Genomic DNA, 23,325 nt, shown 5'->3' with positions numbered 1-23,325 from the left:
TTGGCGGTGTGCTCATCCAGTGGCACGGCGGAGATCAGCATGAGGTAGCTTATGCCAGTCGGTCGTTGAGCAAGTCGGAACTGAACTACACAGTTACGTAACAAGAGGGTATCGCGATAGTTTTGCTGTGCAGCACTTTCGTTCCTACCTGTACGGCAATGCTTTTACCATCGTCACCGACCATCATTCGGTCTGTTGGCTCGTGAACATCCGTGACCCATGTGGCCGACTTGCTCGCTGGGTTTTGCGGCTACAAGAGTTCAACTTCACTTTCGTATACAAAAAGCGGTCGCCACCACGCCGACGCTGACTGTCTCTCGCGCTGCCGCTTCCGACGACTGGTTTCGATGGCGACAACTTCGACGACTACCTCTCTTCTGTTTCACCCACGTTTCCTGATCCTAACCAGTGCAAGACTGAACAGCGCAAGAACACGACGTTAACAGCACTCTTCGACGCCACCGGCCATTCCCCTGCTGCCCGTTTCTGTATTCGCGGTGGTTTGCTTTACAAGAATAATGCCACGCCCGGCGGTGCACGGTTCCTTCTCGTCGTGCCGGAAAGCCTTCGCATCCCTGTTCTTCGACTGATGTCCGACGATGCCACGTCTGGCCACTTGAGAGTTGCCCGGACTCTTCACCGCACACAAGAACGTTTTTACTGGCCCAAAATGCGTCGAACAATTCAACAATACGTAGCCAGTTGTGTACAGTGCCACTGTTTAAAGCTTCCTATGACGTGTTCGCCAGGCCAGCTGCACTCGATCACACCTTCTACCGCACCATTTCAGCAAGTGGGCATTGACCTGTTAGGACCTTTTCCGCGGTCTGCGAACGGTAACGGGTGGGCTATCGTGTGTGTTGACCACCTAACCCGATAATTCACATTGCCACAACGATAAATTTTCGATAAAGTTTTCTTTGATTCTAATCCACATTGGTTCCTGTGTGGACAGCAACAAGAGCGTGTAACTCATGAATATTACAAAGGATTCATTATGGAAATTAAGTGACCATACTTGGAACAGGGCAACTTTCAACGCTCTCTCCACGTGCACCTTTCGTGCCACTACTTAGAAGCCCAAGCAAATCCCAAAACTGCGTCTGTCTTTAGTTCGCGTAACAACCCCACTCAACCGTAGTTAAGACGCATGATTGGGCCCTTGGATAAGTAATAAGCAGGTTAAAGTTTTTTTTTTAGATTTTGTATCAACGATGCTAGTAAGCTGATGCTGACCACTAGAGGGTGCCTGTCATATAAATTGTAATTGCTTATTTCGCTGTTAGATCACAAGGTCTGCTATAAACAATGCACTTGGTGCCAGGGGGCACCATGTGTATTGTGTGCAAGAAGATATGTTCCTCTATTTTCCTGACTGTACAGAAGATCAAAATAGACACTTGCTTCGGTGAGCAGAAGACAAATACATAGACCTCGAAATTTGGTTACTGATGGAAACAATCGCATTTTAAAATTGCTATGTCAATAAATATATTGTTGGCAGTTTTTTAGTGCGGCATTTCTGTCTGTGATTACCATTTCACCCTTTGGGTACTGGCGGCTTTACACCCCGACGTCGCAGTTCCTGCCCATGTTAGTGGTCAGCAGTGAAGTGCATGAGCCTCGGTCACTCACCACGTTAGGCCTCCAGGACAGATCAGGGTTCCACGCACCAGAACGCGGGCCGTGGCCGGCGGCCGCAGGTGCCCAGCAGGCCAGCAGCAGCAAGGGGAACAACTTACACCAATTCATGGCCTGCAAAAAAAAGGTTAGTAAAAAGGAATCGTTATCATGTGCCGTGTTCAAATTTGACAGTGTTTTATGCATATGGCTTGTATACGTTTTTTTACTTAGACATAACCTACAAATCACTAAATTGAATATTGGTGTTGGGCAGGCTGCATGTCGCACATGTTTGAATGCTCCAAGCCCGAGGCTTGTATGACAGAATGGACGAGTCTACAGGCGCAAACCGCGCGCTGTGATGAGTGACTCACACCCGCTCCAGAGCTCGGTCGTTTTCCGCGTTTTGCATTGTGCAAACCTACTGCGTTGGGATGCTCGCTTCTGCGGCTAACTGTCGCTCGTTTTGAATCGCCCCGACCAGGGAAGCTGCGCACACTTCATATTCCTGTAAACACAGGTTCACATGTCCAGCAATTTAGGAGAAACATATCGAAAATTAGGAAACTTTAAGATTCTTTTACGGTACTATTGATAGTAATGGTCCATTCTTCTGATAAAGTGTTTCCATCGGAAGCATCGAACAGTTAAGTCTCCCGTAGAAAATCTATGGGGAACGATTTTGGTGATAGCAAAATCGTTAATAGACGAAAAAATGCAAGACTGTCGTCGGGTGCTCTCAGAACATATTTATTGTTGTGATCAAATCTTACATTATATAAAAAATTGCGTTCATAAATGGTTTCCCGCTCAAAAATGCTTTTGTTTAGAATGGCTGGGTATGGCACGCTAATATTGCGGTCAAACTCCTGAGTTTCGACATCGCATGCCTTTCAAACAGCCTGGACGTCCTCATCGGGGTTGTTTCGCGTTTCACACATGGCACCACGCTTCGGATCACACCAGCGGGAGGAAGCCCTAATGTGAAAGGATGTCCCAGAGGGCAGTGCCTGTGATCACTACAGACAGTTTTATTCAGACTATGGATCGCACCCGTCGAACAGCAGTCTTCAATATGATCTGATCTTAGAGATTGCAAAGAGAATCTCACCGCAGCTAGGCATTGATAGCAGTAACCGGAGGGGACACAACCCGTTAACACGATATGTACAAAACAGTGTGCAAAGCAAACTTCTTTTTGTGAAAGCAGGCTGCTGCTAGCAGTGATTCCTTTTTTACATTAATTTCACGCATTTCATCTTGTAAATAAGCTGGTTCGTTATGGCATATAGCAAGTGCAGTAATTAATATTTCTGTAAACAATGAGCAGGACTGCAAGTAGCCGTCCATTTTGTGCAGGTCTTTTTTGCCAGCAGTAGTAAAACCTCTTTTTTTTAGCAAGTTGAAGCGTAATGTGCCCCTCTCAAGCACAATATTTCCGCAACTCTTCGGGTGTTTGCGCGATAAGTCGCGGAGTTTAGGGGTTGCTGTTTTCACGAATTATGACACTCTCTGCAAAAATCTGAACACCCTTGCCAAAAATCACCTGCTGGCATTTTGTACTGGAAAACTTACAAATGGCCTTTCTTAAAGCCTCTATATACTGATTCGACGAAATAATATTTAATTTCAAAGGAAACGAAAATGGCACGTCAAATGATAAGGTTCGTCTTTAAAGGCATGACGCGACAGCGTTAATGAGTTAATACCCATATAAGCGGAAATGGTCATTTTGTACTTTGCCTTCATTGATTACTATGAGTACTCATACATTTCCTGGTGCAGTGCTGGAGCGGTTAAGCGATGCGCCTCTGCCCCAAGCAGGTGGCTGTTCCAGACAGAACCACCGGTGCGGCAGTAAGATCCAGGTTGGTTTTGCCGAGCAAAGCTCGCGACAAATTATTAGTTTTACTGCTACCTGCCGCAGTGCGCAGTTTGATCACAATGCGGTGGGCAGTTGGTGATGACGCCACAAGGTCGCGCGACCTATAGCTTGACAAAACTTAAGTATCCAGCTATGTATTTTGTTATGGCTTGAAATATACAACTTTCCCTGCGTAAATACGCATTTGTAGTTGTGTGCATTTCTATAGCCATGTGCATGCGACGTATCTTGAATACCACTATGATTATATCAGTATGTACAAATTGGCCTCACTGTTGATAATAAGTCCTCTCTTTTGTTTCATAATAGCTTGTGTTATTAAGTGTTCTTTTTATTTTTCGTGCTCGTTTTGACTGCGCTTAATTTCAGAACGTTGTGTTCTGTCGTCCGCTGAGCTCTGCCCTTGTGAAAGTAATTATGTATTTCTTATGGGGAGGGGGGGGGGGTGGAGGCGGGAACCAGTCAAGCTATCCAGCTTTTTTTCCCCAACCTACCCCATCACGTTGACGGAAATAAAGGCTACTATTATTATTATGTCTGCTGTAAAGCTCCGTCCACATTCAGGACCGCCACACAGATTTCCTAAAGAAAAAAAGTAGTCCGTTATTAAAACTTTCATTTCGACCTAAACAAAAAGTTAATCCCAACAAAAATATTATATGCATATAATTTTTATAGATGGCTTCTTTAACACAGTAAAACATTAAAATGTTGATTTACTATATTACTTCGACTGGCCAGCGGAATACTAAAGTACGCCACAGACCATGGCACAGTGCTAGCAACTGCCTTTTTTGAAGTTGTATCCTTCAATAGGTGGCGTTTGGACGACCTGCTTTTTTGCTCGCGCCGCCATCGCCGCAGCCGACGAAGACGGCGGATTTTCTGCACAGTGACAGTTTAACACTATCGCGTTAAAATTCAGATGTTTCCGCGATCGAGCAGCGCGGTATTCTCTGCTCAGTATGAATTGATAAGACAGAAGATCGAAAAGCGACACCGGTTTCTCTTTGAAGCCGCCATTCATGACACTGTGAAGGAGTTTCATAACGAATTAGTGACGGAGTTTAATGACGTATTAGCAGAGGAGCCCAAACGGATATTGGTGGAGCGCTTTCACAGTTTTGTTTTTGGTATGTGGGCAATGCAGCCCGCGAACAGACACGACTCTGAATCAAAGACCTACGCTGCCAGTGCAACACGATAAATAGAAGCAGAAACTGCTATGCTGCATGCGCCGTTTCACAAAATATATGCGCCATTGCTCTGTTACACGCGTCGCTAAACATTGGCGGCTAGATGAAACCGCGATGGCGTCTCGCATTTGTTTTTCTCCTAATTATTCTACACGCTTCTTTCCATTTCACTTTTGAGTTGACTGCTGGCTACAGCAAAGACAAAATTTTATTTAATTTTAAGTAAGGCCGGCCTATGGTGGACCCAAGAATAGTGAATACGTAAATTCTGAATACAATGAAAGGCATAAAGACATACAATATTGGCACTACCCAAATCCAGACCCCGCCGAGGCGCACTATTTTAGCGAACTGAGAGCGGCTAGTTCACGAATAAAATCTTGTCATAAAAAAAAACTGCCAGCACATATTATGTTCCCCCACTTTGCTGGGAAAAAAAACTCTCTGAAACTGTTAGCTTCAGCTAAACTTGGATAAAGCGTTTGTTTATTAACGTTATGAGTCCTTCTCAGAAGAGGAGGCTTAATGCACTCAGGAAGCGTAGGTTTATTTCTTCCTGACAAGTTACTATATATAAATGCCGGATTGACAGCTCTTCACGCAGATTGGCACTCTTTCAAAGCTGTTTAAATGTAGTGTAAGCATTGTGTGTGAGCCTGACCTTCATTTGTCTATATTCATCATCATCTCCCATCTTCGTCTTCGTCGCGAACTCCATTCCTGCGGGTGGCAATTGAACCAGCTCTGTCCATCCTCAATCTCGCGGTAATAAATATGGAGGGGGTCGTCTTTCTGCTAGATTTCCCAAATATAAACCTGACATCTTTTTTACTGACTCTTTCACGGCGCATGATGTGTTTTTTTTTCCTTTATGGTTCCCACACTGGTGAAGCGTATTCGAGTGAAAACCTTAGGCAAGTATTGTAAGGGAATTTCGTGGTGTGTGCCGGAACAGTTTTTAGTTTTCCTTGAAGAGTTCGTAACTTTCACACCGCATCGGTGCAAATACTTGTAATATGTGGTGACCAGTTTAGCTTAATGTCAAATGGAATAGATAGGCCTTTATATTTATCATGACAGATAGAGAGAGAGAGAGGAGTTTATTGAGCGGAAAGGCAAAAAAATTCCCCCTCAAATTTCAAATTATATAAATGCCGTGGAGAAAAAGATTATGCAAATTGGACGATTTTTTCCCGTTATTCGTAAAAGAAACGTTTTTCATTCTTTAGTTCCATTCATCGTTTAAAAAAAACAATCGTTAATGGCAAAATTGCTTTTTATACCGACTCGTGACCATGTTCGGATGAAATTTCTTTAAACACGATACGATCGGCCGCGAATAACTTCTCAGATACATCGTGAGGAACAACCGTAAATAAACAAAATAAAAATAATAACTGTCCAAGCACACTTCCTTGCGAAAGTATTTAAGCTACCATGGCTGAGAAGCACTCTTCGTTCACTACAGTCTGGCAAAGTGCGCGCAGAGCTGATGTGAGGACTGTTATAGGAAATGGTAGACGGACGTAAGGCTGGTAAGACTGACGTATGGCTGAGCTTCTCGTAGAAATACTTCAACTTTTGTCAAATAAAACTCCATAAATTTTGCTCCTCGCTTTTAGTTGCTCTACTTCCCAAAGGCGGAAATTTCTTAAGAAAAACCTAAAGCATATCTGCAAACGAAGACAATGGTCGCCGAAACCAAGGAGCACAAGTGAATATTTAAATTTTTCAATTTGTGACTTTGATTAATGATATTGAAGTGCACTATTTTATAGCTGAAATACAAATGATTTGCAAGCAGAAGAGAAAACCATCAGATATCGTAGGGGGGACTGGAACCCGCGACCTTCGAATTTCGCGTCGAGTGCTCTATCGACAGAGGTATGGCTGCGGCTCCAGTATTCTCCTTTCGGGAGTATTTATGTAAACTGTAAACTAGCCTTGGAAGCGTTCACCAGCGCCACCCTCGTTCATTAGGCATATCGGTCATATCAAATGGTAAATTTTGTGAATTTTGTGGTTATGGAATTATTTTAGAACTGTGCAATAAAGGTAAAGCGACAGCAATTTTCTTCTCTTCTACACAACCTGGGCTGTGTTCTGAGCGGTAGCTCTAGTTATCGCTTTTAATGTTCTTTCAAGTAACGTGTTAGCACCGGTTGTCCTATTGTGGTACTTTTTCTAAAGACAAAATATGTTTAAAATTGATCATGCACATTAAAATGAAGTTTTCTTAAATTTCTCTATGAAGAGCCATGTAGTAACAACAATTGTGAATCAGACGTATATTTTTTTAGAAACTCTTCTTCCTATTGTACACGCACTAACAGTCTTTTGAGGAACGGTAGCTAGAAGCCCTGGTGTGGTGAAGCTGTAACCCTAAAATAAGCTTGTTGCGCTGCCTACATCGTTGTTTTATTCAAACTGTGTCATAAATCTTTTTTTCACCGATGCTTTCATCTTATTCGTCCTGTTGCTCTTGGCGGAGGCCTAAGAATCTGTGCTTGTTGTCGGAATATTTTGTATCTGGATCATTACCACACCGTAAAGGTCACTCAGTTTAACAAACATCTTTTCGCATGGCTTAAATCTCATTGGCGTATCAGCGCGAGGGCGATCATATCTCCCTTCGCCGCCTATTTCTGGAGGAGAAAGCAGCTAGGAGTTTGTGTAAACTTCAAAAACTTTGATGCATACGAAAAATCAATGGCAGTCCAACACCGACGAAATCTGCAAGAGAAAGCGAAACGTAATATTTAAAATCAGACTGTCTATGCAATGTGTTCTATGAAAACTAGAAAACAAGCGTGTTTCCATGTCATTTCCTTTGTTTTAAAGCCAAATATGCCTGCGTTAACCATTGTGCCCCTGAGTTGATTCTAATTAAAATGTCGAATTTGAGTAGAAGTGCTGCTTGTTGGGCGAGTTGATGATCCATGAAAATAGAGCAGCGCGTAACAAAACAGGACACAAAAGAGAGATACAGAACGACACGAGCGCTGTCTTGTGGCCATGAGTATATTGGGCAAACAGGGAGATGTGTGAATGGCAGGTTAAAAGAACATGACTACAATGTTAATGAAAACAAACCGAACCACCTAAGCCAACACTGTCGCCACTGCAAGGTCGAGTCTGAGAAACGGGACCGTCCAAATTCGTGCATGCCACTTTTTAAGAACAGCCAAATCATAACCCGCCACAATGATAAGATTGTTCGAGAGATTATTGAGGCTCGTAGTATTTCGCGTGCAGGTAACAAGTGTGTGAGCGTGGCATCAGTGGCACTGTCAGCGAAAGAGCTCTCCTATCTAGATCGATGGCAACCAGTGAAAGGCTGACTTATCAATCTTTTTTGTTTTTCGTTTCTTGTTGTGGCTCATGTATTTATACGTAGCGACATCAAGAAATAAACAGTTGACAGCGCTCGTGTCGTTCTGTGTCTCTCTTTTGTGTCCTGTTTTGTTACGCGCTGCTCTATTTTAATTGGAGTAGCAATGCGTTATTTTTAAATAGCTTCCAGTGATCATAAGTGCACGCCATTGTGAGGTTTCCTTCAGCATCGTTAGCGTTTTTAGGACAAAGATCGGACCACCACTTTTTAGAGAATTTTTACTTGCAGTCTCTCATTAAACTTTTTCCCAGCAAAATAGCTAGAATAGCGCTTGCTAGAATACCCACGGACGTGCCTTAAAGCAAGTTTGACATCGCCACCTGTTTTCAACGTACACAAGCAGGCCGATAGCTACCTTAATGGGGCATCAGAAACCCGCAGTAATCTATTTTTTTTTCTCGAAAATATGTCCTTCAGCATAACAAGGTGATATGTGCATATGCAGGCCGGTGTCGGCTGTGAATGCCAAAATGGCCCGATATTGGGGCCCTTGGATCCAGATTCGAGTGTCCGGTGGTCGAGTGGTGTAGTAACCCTGAATGCCGAGGTAGGGGACGCTTGCGTGGCTCCCCGACGTCCAGGGCAGATGATCATAAAGTGAGGTAACGTCATCCTTGTAGCAGAAGCGGGGCAGAAGGGGCAGTTCAGAAGAAGCGAGGTCTGTGATGTGCAGGAGACGCTGATCGCAGGCGTCAGCGCAGCATCCACCAGTGTTCTCAACGCCACCTCCTCACGGCGAATTAAACCGCCGGAAAGGTTGGATCCACGCGGCGGAATTAAAGCATGCATGGAGCGGCGGAGAAATTCCTTTTTAGGTAGTACGGCGTCTCCTGCGGATAATTTCCGTAGAGGAAGCAGGTGTGGCACTTGCAGCGGAAATGGGACGCACTGTCCGGTTCCCTAAGGTAGTGCGTATTGCGTCGAGCCCATAGAACTCGGACAGGGCATGGATACGATTCCACGATAGAGCACACATCTACAGCGATGTCCAAAGTACAGACTACGCGTCGTATAGCTTTTGCTGTTTATTTTTAGCGGCTATATAGGAGAAGACAGTTCAGTAGAGCAGAGAGGAGGTCCTTTAAAGTGGATAAGCCGTCACGAATGACAATGAGCTCTGCTATCACAGACAGAACCGGCACCTCTGTGATGTAGGTAGAGCGACAGAGAAGACTGGTGTGCAATATATTAGCTTTGGTGCTTGCGTCCACGTAAGCTTGAAGTGCGCCCATGGAGTCTGCTGGGAGAGGAGGGTCTGTTTCTCTCACTGAGCGATCAGCGTTGCGCATGACAGGTAGCGGTTGGTTGCCGGTGACCTGGAGATGCTGCCAAGGAGGAGGTCCCAAATGCGTTGCCTGAAGAAGCGGATGAGCGTGATGAAAGTAATTTGCTAGGGCAGATGCCGCAGGGGTTTGCTGATACTTTCAGGCTGCGGGCATTACGGCGCTGCTCCACGAGCTCATCAGTGGAATTCAGCTGAGCTTCCGCTTGCAGTATAGGCGTCAAGCGAGGAAGGTCAGTGATAACTCGCATGGCCTCTATGTTCACTGTTTCTAATCAGTCCCAATTTCTGTGCAAGGCGTTGGAGTTGTGCTTGATAAACCAGCCGAGGCTGCAACACAGAGCGGACTAACGTTCGAGCCATATTAAAGCATACGCCATCTGTTTTCTTGGCTATTCGACGAAATAGGTGCAGCCTATTGGCGACCCGCGGTACTGCAGATCCAGAGCTGTCGAGGTCGCCACCTTGCACTAGCATCGACGAGGCTGCAGTTAGGAGAATAATTGCAATGTAATTGCTGTCCGGACATCCTGCAGCTGTACGACTATGTAAACAAGGCCAGTGGGAGTCGCTGCTAGAAGTATTTTGGGTTTGTATTTGGAATCTATCAGACTCATATATTGCGCTGCGTACTAGGTTTTGAAATTGTTCCCAACGGAACGAAATTATTTCAGATTGCGCGCGCACTCCCGAAGAAACACACGCTTGTGTGCGCGCCCTTAACATATTTGAGTTTCTCGCGCATATGCTTGCTTCTCCTGGAAACCTCACCTTCCATAACAATATCAGCAGGAGTTCGCACCAACATGTGTGTACAAAGAGTTATTCTTAAGGGCAGGCGGCTTCCTGTAATGACAGGGGTCTCGGAGAATTCTTTTTTTTTTATGCGGTCTGGCTCCGTTATCATGAAGGTTTAGGGGTTCATGGAACATCCCGCTGAGACCCTTGGCTTAAATGTATTTCCAAAATGGAGATGCACATCCTTCAGACATCGTAGAGTCTTGTTAAGAAATAAAATACAGCAGACAAAAAGCGTGCGCCCTACTCTTCAGCCGTGCAAACACAATCCATAGTGCGAAAAGTGAGGTGAAACTATGCAGAATTGAACTAATTTTCTCTGCTCTTCTTGTGCACTGAATATTGTGCACTAGATATTACCTGCAATCTCGGGAAAGTGACGTTTCTCAATGTGCTTTGCACGATATAGTCAAGCGGTATGCTTCCCTTATGGCACTTGACAGCGACAAGCAGACACAGTCCTTATCGCTAGTGCTCGCGCAGATCGCGCTGCCAGCTCCTGTGTCGCAACCATGTCACCTTTTTAAGGAGCAGCACACCGGGCTAGATGATCTGTTTCTTGCTACGCGGAACGTTTGCGAGCGCTGCGATCAGGGCGTGCAAGCGGGCATGTCACCTGGCATTTTTTTGTATTTCGCGGGCATGTGCAAACAGCCAAAAAAAAAAGCGGATACGTAATAGATGGAAAGTTAGAAACTGTTCAATTGGACGTTTTGCGGAGCGTATTACAAGTTTTTCATTGGACTTTTTCGCCTATCTTTATTGCTTGTGAAGTTGGTTAATTAGTCTCGACTAATTTGGCAATTAAGCACAACATAAAAAACAATGTGAGTTGCTCCATGCAATAGCCAGCCACATGCATTTGGTCGCGTCGTCTTAGAGTGCCTCGGCGTATTTTTAAATTCTGGGTAAAGTTAGCGTTGACACCCTGTATACTTCTAAGGATTTGCTGAGAGAATGCGCTCCGAAGGATATATGCGTAGCAACAAGGCTCACAGTTCGTCCCTTTAAGCTGTAGGAAAGAAGCCAAAGATTATGTTGCGTTCAACAACAATGAAATACCTTCAAGTGTTTTCCGGGCTCGGCAACAGAAAGGAACTCGTTGGCTTTTTTCCTAGAACCTCACTCGCGTCATGTGGACTTTTCTGAATAGGATAAAAAGCCGCCCTTCAGCGGGGATTCTGGCAAGCGCCGATAAGCCTCCGAAGCGATGATAACGGCAACTGAAGAGCAAAGCATTCAGGCGACCGGTTTCGACTCTTATTTTGTCAAAAGTTTTTTTCTCTTGTGTGCAGTTCATACAGCGAGTTAAAAACATGGCCAGTGTAGGATCTCCTGAATTTTCCTTTTTTTTAACTGTTGAGGCAACTTTGATTAGAGAAGGTAGGCGTGCGACAAAATATTGTTGAGAATTTTTCCTGAAAAGATTAATCACCGATCACTTCATGCAACATAAGGTTTTTTTTTTTAATTATCATCCTCACTGGTGTCATGACCATCATCCGCGTAACTGCGACTTCTGAAAAGCAAAGGCCTTGCCTCCTAACTCCACTCAACCATGCCCTTCATCATCTGCAGCCACCCTATATCCGGAAACTTTACAGCTTCTGCTTGTAATTGCTACTGATAGGCATTGCCTCAAAGATCATACCGATACCATACATCTTGGAGGCTGGCCTCGCTTTCTTATTTTTTTTTTTTCTGCGCACGAAACTTAACCACAGTTGGTCTCACACAAGTGAGGGTCAAAATGTGTAATCTATGCCCAGTTACTGACATAAACGCTGTTCCAAAAGTCTGTCTAAGGTCTGTTTATAGAACCTTCGACCTGTTTTTTTTATTCTTTATTTATCCGAGAGTCAGCGCAGCCAGCTTGCAAGGGGCGGAAAAAATGCGAAAACTTTTAACTCATTTGAACGTAGCTTTTTTTACTGACCATTGCAAGCTGGGTGCGGTGTGCCCTCCGGAGTTAAATGGACTTCTTCGCGAGATCACCGCTGCACTCGTCGCGTTGATTTACCTAAAGGTACGCTCTTTAGGAGAACCGCTTTCTTTCAACTGCTCTTGCGCGGCTGTTGAAACGAGTGAATGGTTAATTCCGTGCATATTTTTGCTTCTTCATTATATGAGTAGTGATCAAAATGCGCAGCTATTGAATCGAGTTTAGTAGACCTTGGAATTGGCTAAGTACGTCACTCCCCATTGCCTCTGAGCGGTGTTTTGTTTTTTTCTTCACTGACGTTTAGGGGAGACAAAATAAAACCTGGATCATTTATACTTTTCCGCGGTTTGTCCTACCTTGAAGTGTTTCAGGTCTATGTATTTCGCATATCCAAACACATTATATGCATACGGAGAAGTTTGGTGCCTCAGAGCGCCACCGACTACTCACTTTCACATAGGGGAAGAAATCACAGTAGAACTGAGCACTGAATGCACAACATCACTAAACAAACAGAAGGCAGCGCACATACCACAAATGTAAACCCTGAATGAACATAAACCTTAAACTCTTAGCGATCATAACCACCCTATGTGGAAAATAAGCTTTTACTGTTGCGGAAAATTTTTTTTTCGTTCAATAGAAATCTACCTTCTACATATGTTGCCTGCATTTACTTTCCGAAAATGTGGAAATATATGCACACAAAAATATGTCTGGTCCTCCGCGTTTTACACATCCAATACCTGGAGCAAGAAGCATCTATGGCGTTACTCCATGGACTGCAAGGAGTGGGATGGCCTTTTTTAGTGGTATAGTTTTTTTTTATCGCAATGCAGTGCAAAAAAACTTTACCGCTAAAAATGGCTGCTCCACTATCGCAAAACTAAAAATTTGCCAAATTCTGCAAGGATGTGCGAAAAGATTTATTGAGTACCAAGATATCCAACTCTAAAGGCAATGCGTTGAAAGTGCAGCGTCTCTGCGTGTCTCTTGGTGTCTATTCTTCTCTTGTCTGTGTGTTTTTTTTGCGCTGATACTCTGCCTAAAACACCCGGCAATTAGGTTTTCTGACAGTTCATAGTCACTTCAGAGCTATCGCTGAAAATTTTGACTCCACTGAGGCAGGAAATACTACCCGTATCTCGTTGTTACTCCTGAGGAGGAGAAGGATGCCCTGAAAAGCGCGAACCCTCGTATTCTTTCTGTCATTAAAGGAGGTGTTGAAGACCGTTTGTGTGTTCTGCAGTGATGCATTTTTTGTTCAACATAGAGAAGCCGGTACTGTGGATGAAAAAAATGTGAGAACCAGTGCCGAGTGTGGTCTGTCGACTAAGGTCTTCTTTAAACACTTCACATTCTGCGCGGAAACTAGTGTCCTTGGCTGATGTGACATGTTTTTGCCGAAAATAGACGTTCCTATTAGATGAGCGGTGCCATCGCTGGTCTGTAACGTGCTTTTCTCTCTGTGGTCGCCCAGGAGCTTAACTTTGCCGTTTGTGAGCGTAATGAAGGTTTTTTTCTGCCGTTTTTAGAGGTAGATTCTTAACAACTACCCAAACTTCTGCCTTACTTGTTTGCGAAGCATATAAGCAGGCATGAGTAAGAATTGCAAGCTGGGCTAGTTGGTTGTTTGATATGCTTGAGTCGTTGACAGGGCGAAAAAAACTAGAAAGAAGAAAGGCTGGCATGTTTCTCCCAAATGCTTCGGGATGCGCAAAGCGAGGGGTGGAACCCCCCAAAAATGCTCTTGAAACGAGAAGCATAGACAACAAAATTACTGAACAATGCTTATAAGAAAGCTCAAGCAATGAATACGAGAAAGCCTATATCTCATGCAACTGTCGTTCTAAAACTAATTGGTGTTCTTCGGTGTGAGAAATGGGCGGAGAAAGGAAAAAATATGCCTCCGTTGACGAAATTTTATTTTTTAGCCTAGTGTCCCCCAGATCACCCCGCCATTCAAATCTCCATTCACGGAATTTGCTTCTGAATGACAGGCTTCTTGGCATATGCCCACGCAGTATAGCACAGGTTTTCATTCGGAGCCCTAGCCAGCGTATATATTCTGCAGAGAAGTGCTAGCCAAGGAAGGTGTAGGAAACTCCCTTTAGTTTTCGTTTCAACTACTTCAGGGCGACCTGGCGACTGGAGGTGAAATCATTCTTAAACCTGAATGATTCCTGCCCACGTACGTAACACGATGATGCTACGGTCGTGGTCGAATTCTTTGAGTTACTGCGATACGAAGCGATACGAAGCTGGCCTTTTCTCGACGGCGGTGGTTTGAACCCTGATCGGGGATGAACTGTTTTTTATGCTGGGTACCGTTGTCATCACGACGATACGACACTCTAGTTGGCTTCCCTCCGACCGCTATAGTAGGAATTTGCAGACATCCGTATTTGCGGTACAATGTTGTATATGGAACTTGCCTACCCCTGGCCTTGTCCTCGGCGCCGTAGAGGCACTAAGTACTGCTTCTGTGGTAGCAAGGACATGAATAATAAACAAATATTTCATTTTAGGGACTTTTCTGAGATAGCATTATTGTAGCTTTTCACTCCCTTAGTGCTCTGCTATTTGCAATACAAAATAAAGTTCGCTATCTTATTTCTCATTCGGGTTTTGTGGCAAAAATCGTGGCTCAAAAATTAGAGAATGGAGCGTCTTACCTGAAAGCGAAAGCGCACTGATATAAATAGGGCAACGAGAGACACTGCAGATGTTAAGTTCCAACCACAATTTATCCCATGTCAACAGATACTGGACACAGTCCTTAACCTTTTCTTAAGGGGACAGTCAGGGCAACGCCATATCTAATCATTTCTCTGGGTTAAAATTGATTCCCTGGCTTACTATGGCTAAGACAACGTTTCGACAGCAGAAAAGGACTGAATTATTGGCGAGGAAATTCAATATAAACATGTTCCCGCCGACTGATTCAAGGTTGCGACATTCATACTGAAAAAGACATGTTGCCTCCGTTCAGTAGTAAATGATGGTGCAGCCTAGCCCCTATATCCGCGGTGAAAAATGGTAGGTGAAAATATTTCACCTACTAAGTCGGCTGGCGATGGCGAGGTCTGCATTGAGTTTTGTTTATTCTTCTCTGGATTTCGAAAGCTACCTTTTAACTAAGAAAGGTCTCTTTCTGATTAGAAAGCGGTAGCCTATCAACAGGGGCCAACTTCAATTGTCCCCAGTGTCCCTTTAACCCTTGGTGACACACGGGAAAGATATGTCCCTGGAATTGAAACCGGTGCAACGAAAGAACTACTACGTGCATAACCTTATAGCTTGCTCATCTCACTCTCTTATGCGTACGTACTTTACCCGAACATCATGTTTCGGTCGGCAAAACAGACACCATCGTCCCTCAAGACGTGGCAGTTTTGCACCCAAAGCCCAGCGGTTTTAGCCCAACAAATGAAGTGTATTTTTTTTGTATTTGTCGTCTGTTACAATTAAGTGAATACAGGATCAGGTTCTTTAGATCTTATAATTGCCGAGAAAATAAAAGGAACGGTTGCGTCATCGCATATCACATTTCAGTAGCAGTAAACTGCGTTGGGACATATGTGTCTCTATGTGCCGCAAAGGAACTTCGGTACTGCATCGAATTCGTGGACGTGAGCCAAGCTGGTGGCCTTCCGCTTTCACAGATGTGACGTAAGAAAATTGAATGATACTTTGTGCTTAGTGTGTGTCTGTGAGCTATCCTTAATCTTTTTGTTTTCTAAGCGCTGCTTCCTGCCTCGTATGAGGATAGCAGGAAAACAGCGTACATTTTTAGTGTCGCAGGAAGAGAGACTGTAACCTTGTTCGCCAAGCCAACAGTCAGAAGACCGCGTTTCAATTTGACCACAAAGATTTGCGCTTCTTGGAGGACGACATGGATAATGGATAATGTTGGGGCAGAGATTGACACTGAGCACCTAGACAATTCGGAGCTATTCTATCCCCGGAGTAAACGCATCACATGTCTGGGTCGACAGCGCTCAACTCTATTTTCATGCACTAAATGGAAGCTACAAAGAAAATGACACGTAAAAAGTCTCACAGAACAATTCAATTTGCAAAATACGCCGGAGCGTAGCACGCGTAAGTGCAGTGCATACCGGGCCCGCATAAGGGTTGCGCCGTCACCCTACCTGCGATTTCTTCGCAGTGATGAGCGTCGATGCGCTCGTTTCTGACGAACTCGTAAAAGAAGGTCTGCGTTATGCACGACAAAATAGATATGTTTTCACGATAACGCACCGAGAAATGGAAGCGCATCAAGGTGTAGACCTCATCTTCCTCTTGTCGACGTGGGATTAACAACGCCAAGAATTTCTACAATAAGATGCAAGCTAAAAATGCTCAAATGCCTGATCTCACCTCGATGGAATTTCGACAGGCCCTGCTTCCATCCCTTATGCCCAGTTTTTCTAGCCGGCAGCGAGGCAAGACAACTCTTGTGCAGACGCAGAAACTCGTCACGACGGTCACGCAGCCCGTGGCCACAGCAAACCAAGTGAACGAAGGTTACACTCGCAAGTAATTCGCGAATTGTGCGAAGTGAATGGTCGATAACCGCCAGTTCAGTTATTGCATAGTTTGTACAGAATACACGGGATTTGTGGCGGTAAGAAACTTTTTTCCGTTTTTTCAAAGCGCGAATAAGTAGCGGCTACAGCCGCGGTGAGGTGACTTTTTTAAGGTACATTGGGACACATATGTCAAAACCCATATCTTTTGCAGACAATACCAAGTGACTGTTTTTTTGTGTTCGGTGCCATATTATACGAATACAATTGTGTTGATTTTCCCATCGCTCGCTTTCTTCTGTACCTTAAAGGAATAAAGAGAGGTATGGCTTCAGCGCCTGCCTGGGAAAACTGATTGGTAGTTTTTTGTGTACCAGATTACTTTGCTGGAACTTGTACATCAGTCTAATTTTATACTTTATGCGCACTGGTTTTCGGGCACAGGTGGACACTGTGGAATGTGTCTTATCCTTGGTCACGTGGCCTACAGAGACCTAGGAGGGAAAGGAAGCAAAAATATAAAGGATGCAGTGCGAACAGACATTACCAAGAAAAACCTAAGAGCAGGAACAATTCAAAGCTCTGCCGTTACACTGCCTGTAACAGTGCACCTAACAATCACTCCCGTATATCAGTCTGTTAGGGCCATAACTGACACAGTTTTCGTCCCTTTAAGAGAGCAGTAAGCTTTATTCTTTTTTACAACGATATCGTGATGCAAGGGCACGCGTCCTCCCACTTTAATGGTGCCCCCCTCTAAGGCAGTTTTGTGGTCATCGTTTCAGGCTGATGAGATGACTGCTGCTATCGTACTCGCGAAAAATTTCTCTGAAGAATGAAAAATGACGCCACTTATATGGTGTATACATTATTTCCTGGAAAAACAGCCCTTATTTTCCCAGACTACGACCAGCTTTCATTTCTAGGGTGCGCATTTATCTTGATGAAAAAGACGAACAAGGACACACTTAGCTCGCTCCCTGCCCATCTACAGTACACTCGTTCCCAAGGACCAAATAGACCGCATGACCACCGATAGAACAGCATGCTGAGCTCGATGGCGCACGAGAAAACGGCAGACAAGAACAGGTGCATACAACAGCCATTAGCAGGCCACCCTGGACACATATATTAAACAATAAATGGAGCATGAGCTGACCCCTTGTCGCTGCCCTCGCCTGCGGGAATGGCATCTGTCACGCGACCGCGGGGAAGCATGTTCTGTTGCCTGCTGAGTGCTCTGTCGCCCCTGAGCAGAGAACCGAGCTTTTCCCGATATGTTGAGATTTCTTTGTGAGAACCTTTTACAGGCACCAGGACCTCTCTGTAACCCCAGGTACCACTCTAGACTATACTTCGCCCAGTAGTTCCACGCAGCACTACCAAAGCTGCGATGAGTGCACAGGCAATTTTCTGCCGCTGCGGAATGTAGTACCAGTATAAAGTAAGCATACGGGCATATGGGACATCGCTCTTTTAAAGTACGCATGCGTCAAACGCTATTTCATATCGAGGCTTAACGTACGCTCGCGTTATACGCAATTTCCCAAGTTTAGCATTCCCGACGCTTGCGTGCTCTCAGCGTTTCCAAATGGCGACGGCCTTGGACGCAGGACCCTTCGTCTCGAAATGAATTCTTAGTTGTTACTGCCGTCTTCATTACGTTTAAAATGGACACCAATCTTTTGCTTGGTCCCTTCTCGCTTATAACAAAACGCATGAGCGAAGAATTTGCATTCTTTTTTATTTACAGTGACAATTCGGCCGCTTGTAGTCCTAAGTAGAAGCGTCGGTTTCTTGACAAAAGGTTTGCGTTTTTGCAACCAGATGGTACCATTAGGCTGAGCTCATCGTGGCGTTTCCGTTTGCAGACGGTGAACTAAAGGTGCGAATGCGGCAAATGTTAACGTCCCGTAAGATGCTTGCGTTTAGGGTACGTAAGTGTGTTGAAGCTTATCGTACGTAGGCACCTTCTATTCATCCTCTTTTCTAGTCATATCTGTGTACTCCGCGAGCAGGCACCATGGAGATGACTTGGTGTTAAAGAACACACTTAACGCGCTCTTTTTATTGGCTGAGGAGGTCTCCGCCTTTGGTAATCCGGCAAGTTATCTATATGTTGAGGTATAAGTCCAGTGCACTTGTCTGGGCTTTGCTTCACCCGCAATAGATATTAGCGCTTGGCCTGTGGTGTGCAATCCAACACAGCGCGTCCCAACTTTAGTGTCACATGCACTATGTAACACACAATAATGTTACATCTCTTAAATTGACAGATCTGTGGCAAATTTTTGCGTTAAACAATTTTCCTGTCGTAGCGATTCGGTCTAAGTGGAGTAATCACTGAATGAGGAATAATGACACCCGGCATGATGCCGTATTGTGTCACCAAGTAGAGATAGTGTCGCAGTGGCTAAACCGCAACGCCTTTTTTCACGCGCGAATAGTGCGAGAAGGCAAAAAATGCACTACCTAATTAAGAATAAAAGATACGTAACTGTGTTCACAATTTCCTTCGTCATTATACCGACCTAGATAGCGGAAATGTCAACTCAAACTCTGTTATGGCTTTTCCGCAAAAGCAAGGGACAATGAGCGCAGACAGGATGCAGGCAATGCAGACGGTATGTGCCGGAGCACTGGAAGAGCAGGACCGCTGGCTGTCAGCCTATCCTCCGTCCGTACATGGGGATTCGAAAAAAAAGGAAGAAACGAAGTGGAGGACAATGCATCGACAAAACAGCTGACCATCTGGAAAGTAAACAGCATTCATAAAGACTGTTGCAAACGAGGTATGAAACACACGGGGTTGTTAATATCATACCGAGACAGCGCTCTGTGTTTCTGCTGTCTCTTTTAACAGACTTCATGTGCGCTTTTTTCTTCGTTATTTTGCAAAGAACTCACCAAGAAACCCAACATCCTCCAGATAATTTTTTTTTCACTGCAGTTACCGAAGCTTTAAACGAAATGGCAACTTGGCTGCAAAGAGCACTTGCACTCTTGCACGAAAGAGTCAAAAAGTGTGCTCTTTGGATTGCCGTGAACACCTGCCTTGAGCTCTGCCTACTTACTGCTGTGTGCTTCCGACGACTGGGCAGAACATTCCAGTGAGCAGCATAACGATGCGCCACCGCCTCTTTTTTGCAAAGGGCAATGAACGAATGAAATTGAAGCCAGGGCAACGCGTTAAGACACGCGTTCTTGTTTTTGGAGTAATAGACGAGCATGCTTGATTGTCTGGTTTCAATGCGAACTTTTGATGCCAAGTCAACATGAAGAATGCGTGTGCACTTAACGCTTAGGAGGATCGTTCGCAGTATAAAGAAAAGAAGCGCCAAAAATACCAGGTGCAGACCGACTCTCTATACCCTATACCTGATAACTGAAAAATTGTCCAATACACAGGGCAACGGAATCGCATGCGCCGCAGTCTAGGAAATAGGTTTAGTATCCTCTAAAGTTATTTTCGGCTCTTTTAGGACCTGTGTCTTGCGTGGAGTGTGTGGCTCAACACGTATTGTTTTGAAGCGAAAAGCTTCACTAGGCTCGTCAACATAGGGCTTCGCGTGAGCAACACTACCGATTTGCCTCAGCTGCGCATGCGCGAAACAGAGTGACGTCACGCGGAGCGCAGGTGGTCGCTGCTGCCTCCGTCGTCTGACCTTTCGCCATGGAAGGAGGAGAAGGAGACCTAGAAGTGGTAGCGTGGGGGTTGGCAAAAAAGCAGCGAAGATATGAAAAGTGCAAGGCTAGACAAGCGGCTGAAACGCCAGAATCACGAGAGGCACGCCTTGCTAAACGGCGGCAAAAAGACGTCGAATTGCGCCGGTTGGCTGCGTCAATTGAGAGTGGCCAGGTGAGCGAAGACTGTACTTCGGGAGACGTCAAGCGGTTTCGAAGAAAGAATGAAAAGGCCAGAGCTAAACGAGCAACCGAAACACCCGAACAACGAGTGGAGCGTCTCGCTAAACGACGACCACACGCTCAAAAGCGGCTCTTAGCCGCGTCTGCTACCAGTGTTAGCAGTCAACAGAGTGAAGACAACGACGACGACGCTATGGAAGAAGAGGTAACGACTCGCCGCTATACAAACTACATGTTGAAACTTGTTGAAAATGCCTGCGCGATCAAGGCCTTTGCGACAGACATTTTGAACAACCCGTTCGGCCACGTGTGTGACGTTTGTGAAAGACTATGGCACTTGCGGGATCTAAGACGATTGTACAAGCTTTGTATACCTAAGATAACACGTTTTGGAAAGGCTAGAAAGGTATACCCAAATTGTAACCCTACGTATGAACCTTAAGCTAAACCACGAATATCGCCATGAAGCTTTTCGCTTCGAGATATCCAGGCTTAACACTTTTGCTAAGCCTCAGCCCAACTTTTTTTCTTTTCTTTAGGACCTGACATAAAGATGAGTTTAGCGCGGGCACGTGTTACGGTGGTGGAAAAAAGTAAGCGTAGGCATGTGCACCAGAACAGATTTAGTAAAAGCACTTGTTAGCACTTGCAGCAGCGGATCCCAAACACACACAACACAATGTAGCACTGAAGTAACTTTAATTTTCTTAGGCGCTGCAAAATATATGCAATTTTGTCCATATGGGGCAAATATTCCAAAGCAGTTAAATCTGTTTCAACCATTTCCTCGCACATCGAGTTATCAAGTCCTAGGCTTTTAAACGAGTTTCGAGGCACAGTATTCTTTCTGTTTTCATGAACATATCCCAGAGCAGTAAAACGACGCTGGTATATTTTTTACACTGCTCGTGTTTCAAAATCACATCAATCTCTTTCAACTTCCAGCAGCAGGATAGGAAAGTTTGCATTGTGTAAGATCGGTGCCACGCACCCTAGCGAACTGTTCATTTAGTGGTTAGAGGAGTGAATACGGTGAAAATGGTGACCTGCACCCTCGATAGATGTCAAACACAAGACTCAGAGTAGGACCTTGAAATACATCTTAAAGCACTCCGGGATTGAGTATCCGTAAGCCGGGACTGCGTTTGTTTTTTTAAGTGCCAGTTAAGAACAATATTGTAAAAGGAAGTCCATCTGCCAGTGGAGGCCAGGTTGAATGCTTTGTAAAACAGCGTTTTAGCGCCAGCACACCGCATCGTCCAGGCCAGGAGGCTCACTTGGTTAGCACGGCCAACTCCGTAACCATCCACTACAGATTTGCTATATTTCTTTTTTCGACATGGGATTTCGTGTTTTTCACAAGGGCACCGCAGGCATTGGGCGACAAAAGTAGAGACAGCTGCAGCGACTAGCATACCTCTCTAGCAAGCAGTAGTATCACTATTGTGAGAAGTGATGTCCAGAAATGCCGCGCCACAATAAAATGAAATGAATTGAAGACACTTTCTCCAGTACTTCCCTCCTGCGCGCTCTAGCCGAGAGTTTATTTGAAGGCTGCTAGATTTTTCAGGAATAGAAAGAAAGGATGAAACGCGCATTATTCGCAAAATAATCTACAGGTTATTGGCTAATAGCTGACATTTCGCTTTAACGCAGAGTTAAGCTATGACTTCATATTCTTGGCACTGCGAGATGCCACGAGAAGACACAGTTCAACACCGCGTGGAAAGTTTGTTAAAGGGTATGACTTAATGCATTTTCGTTTATCATCATCGATGTTCTAGCTTGGTGCCTGAAATGGTTCAGTGAAAGGCTCACAGAAAACATGCCTGGGAAGTGTGCTTCGGCAGTTTGAGTCCTAGTTTGTGTGTAGTCTCTTGGTCTGTCAAAAAACAGTGCGACATTGTTTTAGCTTTCATTGAGAAGTATATATTTTCTTCTGGAAAATCTTTTAGCACTTCATCGTCACTCACCTTCAAGCTACTAATGACGATTTTCCACTGACCGGTTCCTTGGTCTTCTTGCCTGCCTTCCATGTACCCCCTACTATTCCCGCAATTTCTCGGCAGTCAGTGTGCGTCTGCAGTTGACCGTTCTAAGGTTGCTATATGCAGCATGTTCGATTTTCGTCGGGCATCACTGTTCTCAATCTTCTCGTAGGACAATAAAAGGTGTGCCTATAATGAATATTGTGCAGATACAGTAGATGCACCGGGCGCAGTTTGCAGAGAAGATACCCCTAAAAATTCCTGTAAACTTACGGCGAGCTGACAGCAATTATGGTTAATAAAGCGACGCCTTGTCAGCATTCTAAAAAAAGAGACCAATTAGGAGTACTAACAAAGAAATGTCCCTCAGCAGTGTCTATATTCTGCTGCGCACCACAGATGCTTGGAGTCTCATTGACCCGCATTTAAAACGGTTAGAAAAGTGCGCCTGAGCTTGAAACAAGCGGCAGTACTCACTCGGTGGCCGCTGCGTCTCTAGCCGAGAAAGGGAATGGCCCGGGATCGCCGTCAGCACAGATAGCCTATCGCGCCGCCTGCTGATTGCCGAGGGGCGGTGCCACACGCGCGTGAGGGTCCCAGACGGCGACCACATGATTGACATCATGTGATTCACATGGCAGAAGATGATGATATCACATCAAAGTTTGCTCCAACGAAGTATTTTCAAATAAATAAATAAATAAATAAACGAGGCAGTGCTTTAAGTATGTGAAGGGGTATATCTCTAAGGGGCACCCAATACTAACTACAATTCCTCACCACAAGTAAAGCGACACGCATTGGGAAGGTCGATCAAA

The 23,325-nt window shown here is 44.8% G+C and overlaps 1 protein-coding gene across 3 annotated transcripts in view; it reads right to left on the bottom strand.

Annotated features, from left to right (window-relative positions):
- LOC144101991 (beta-hexosaminidase subunit alpha-like) overlaps positions 1–23,091 on the bottom strand; it is a 94,666-nt gene extending 71,575 nt beyond the window's left edge. Inside the window, exons 1-2 of one of the 3 annotated variants that reach the window (XM_077635236.1) lie at positions 22,985–23,091; positions 1,636–1,755 (exon numbers count right to left, since the gene is read on the bottom strand). In XM_077635236.1, the coding sequence (XP_077491362.1) occupies positions 1,636–1,752 (117 nt within the window). In that variant the 5' untranslated portion in view covers positions 1,753–1,755; positions 22,985–23,091. Of the gene's footprint in view, positions 1–1,635; positions 1,756–22,492; positions 22,678–22,860; positions 22,948–22,984 lie in introns of those variants that run through there. The other 2 variants (XM_077635234.1, XM_077635235.1) reach the window with 2 other exon arrangements.
- Positions 23,092–23,325: the final 234 nt, after the last annotated feature.

The sequence above is a fragment of the Amblyomma americanum genome, chromosome 8, assembly GCF_052857255.1.
Source record: "Amblyomma americanum isolate KBUSLIRL-KWMA chromosome 8, ASM5285725v1, whole genome shotgun sequence".
Classification (NCBI taxonomy): domain Eukaryota; kingdom Metazoa; phylum Arthropoda; class Arachnida; order Ixodida; family Ixodidae; genus Amblyomma; species Amblyomma americanum.
This window is presented reverse-complemented; position numbering and strand designations above follow the sequence as displayed.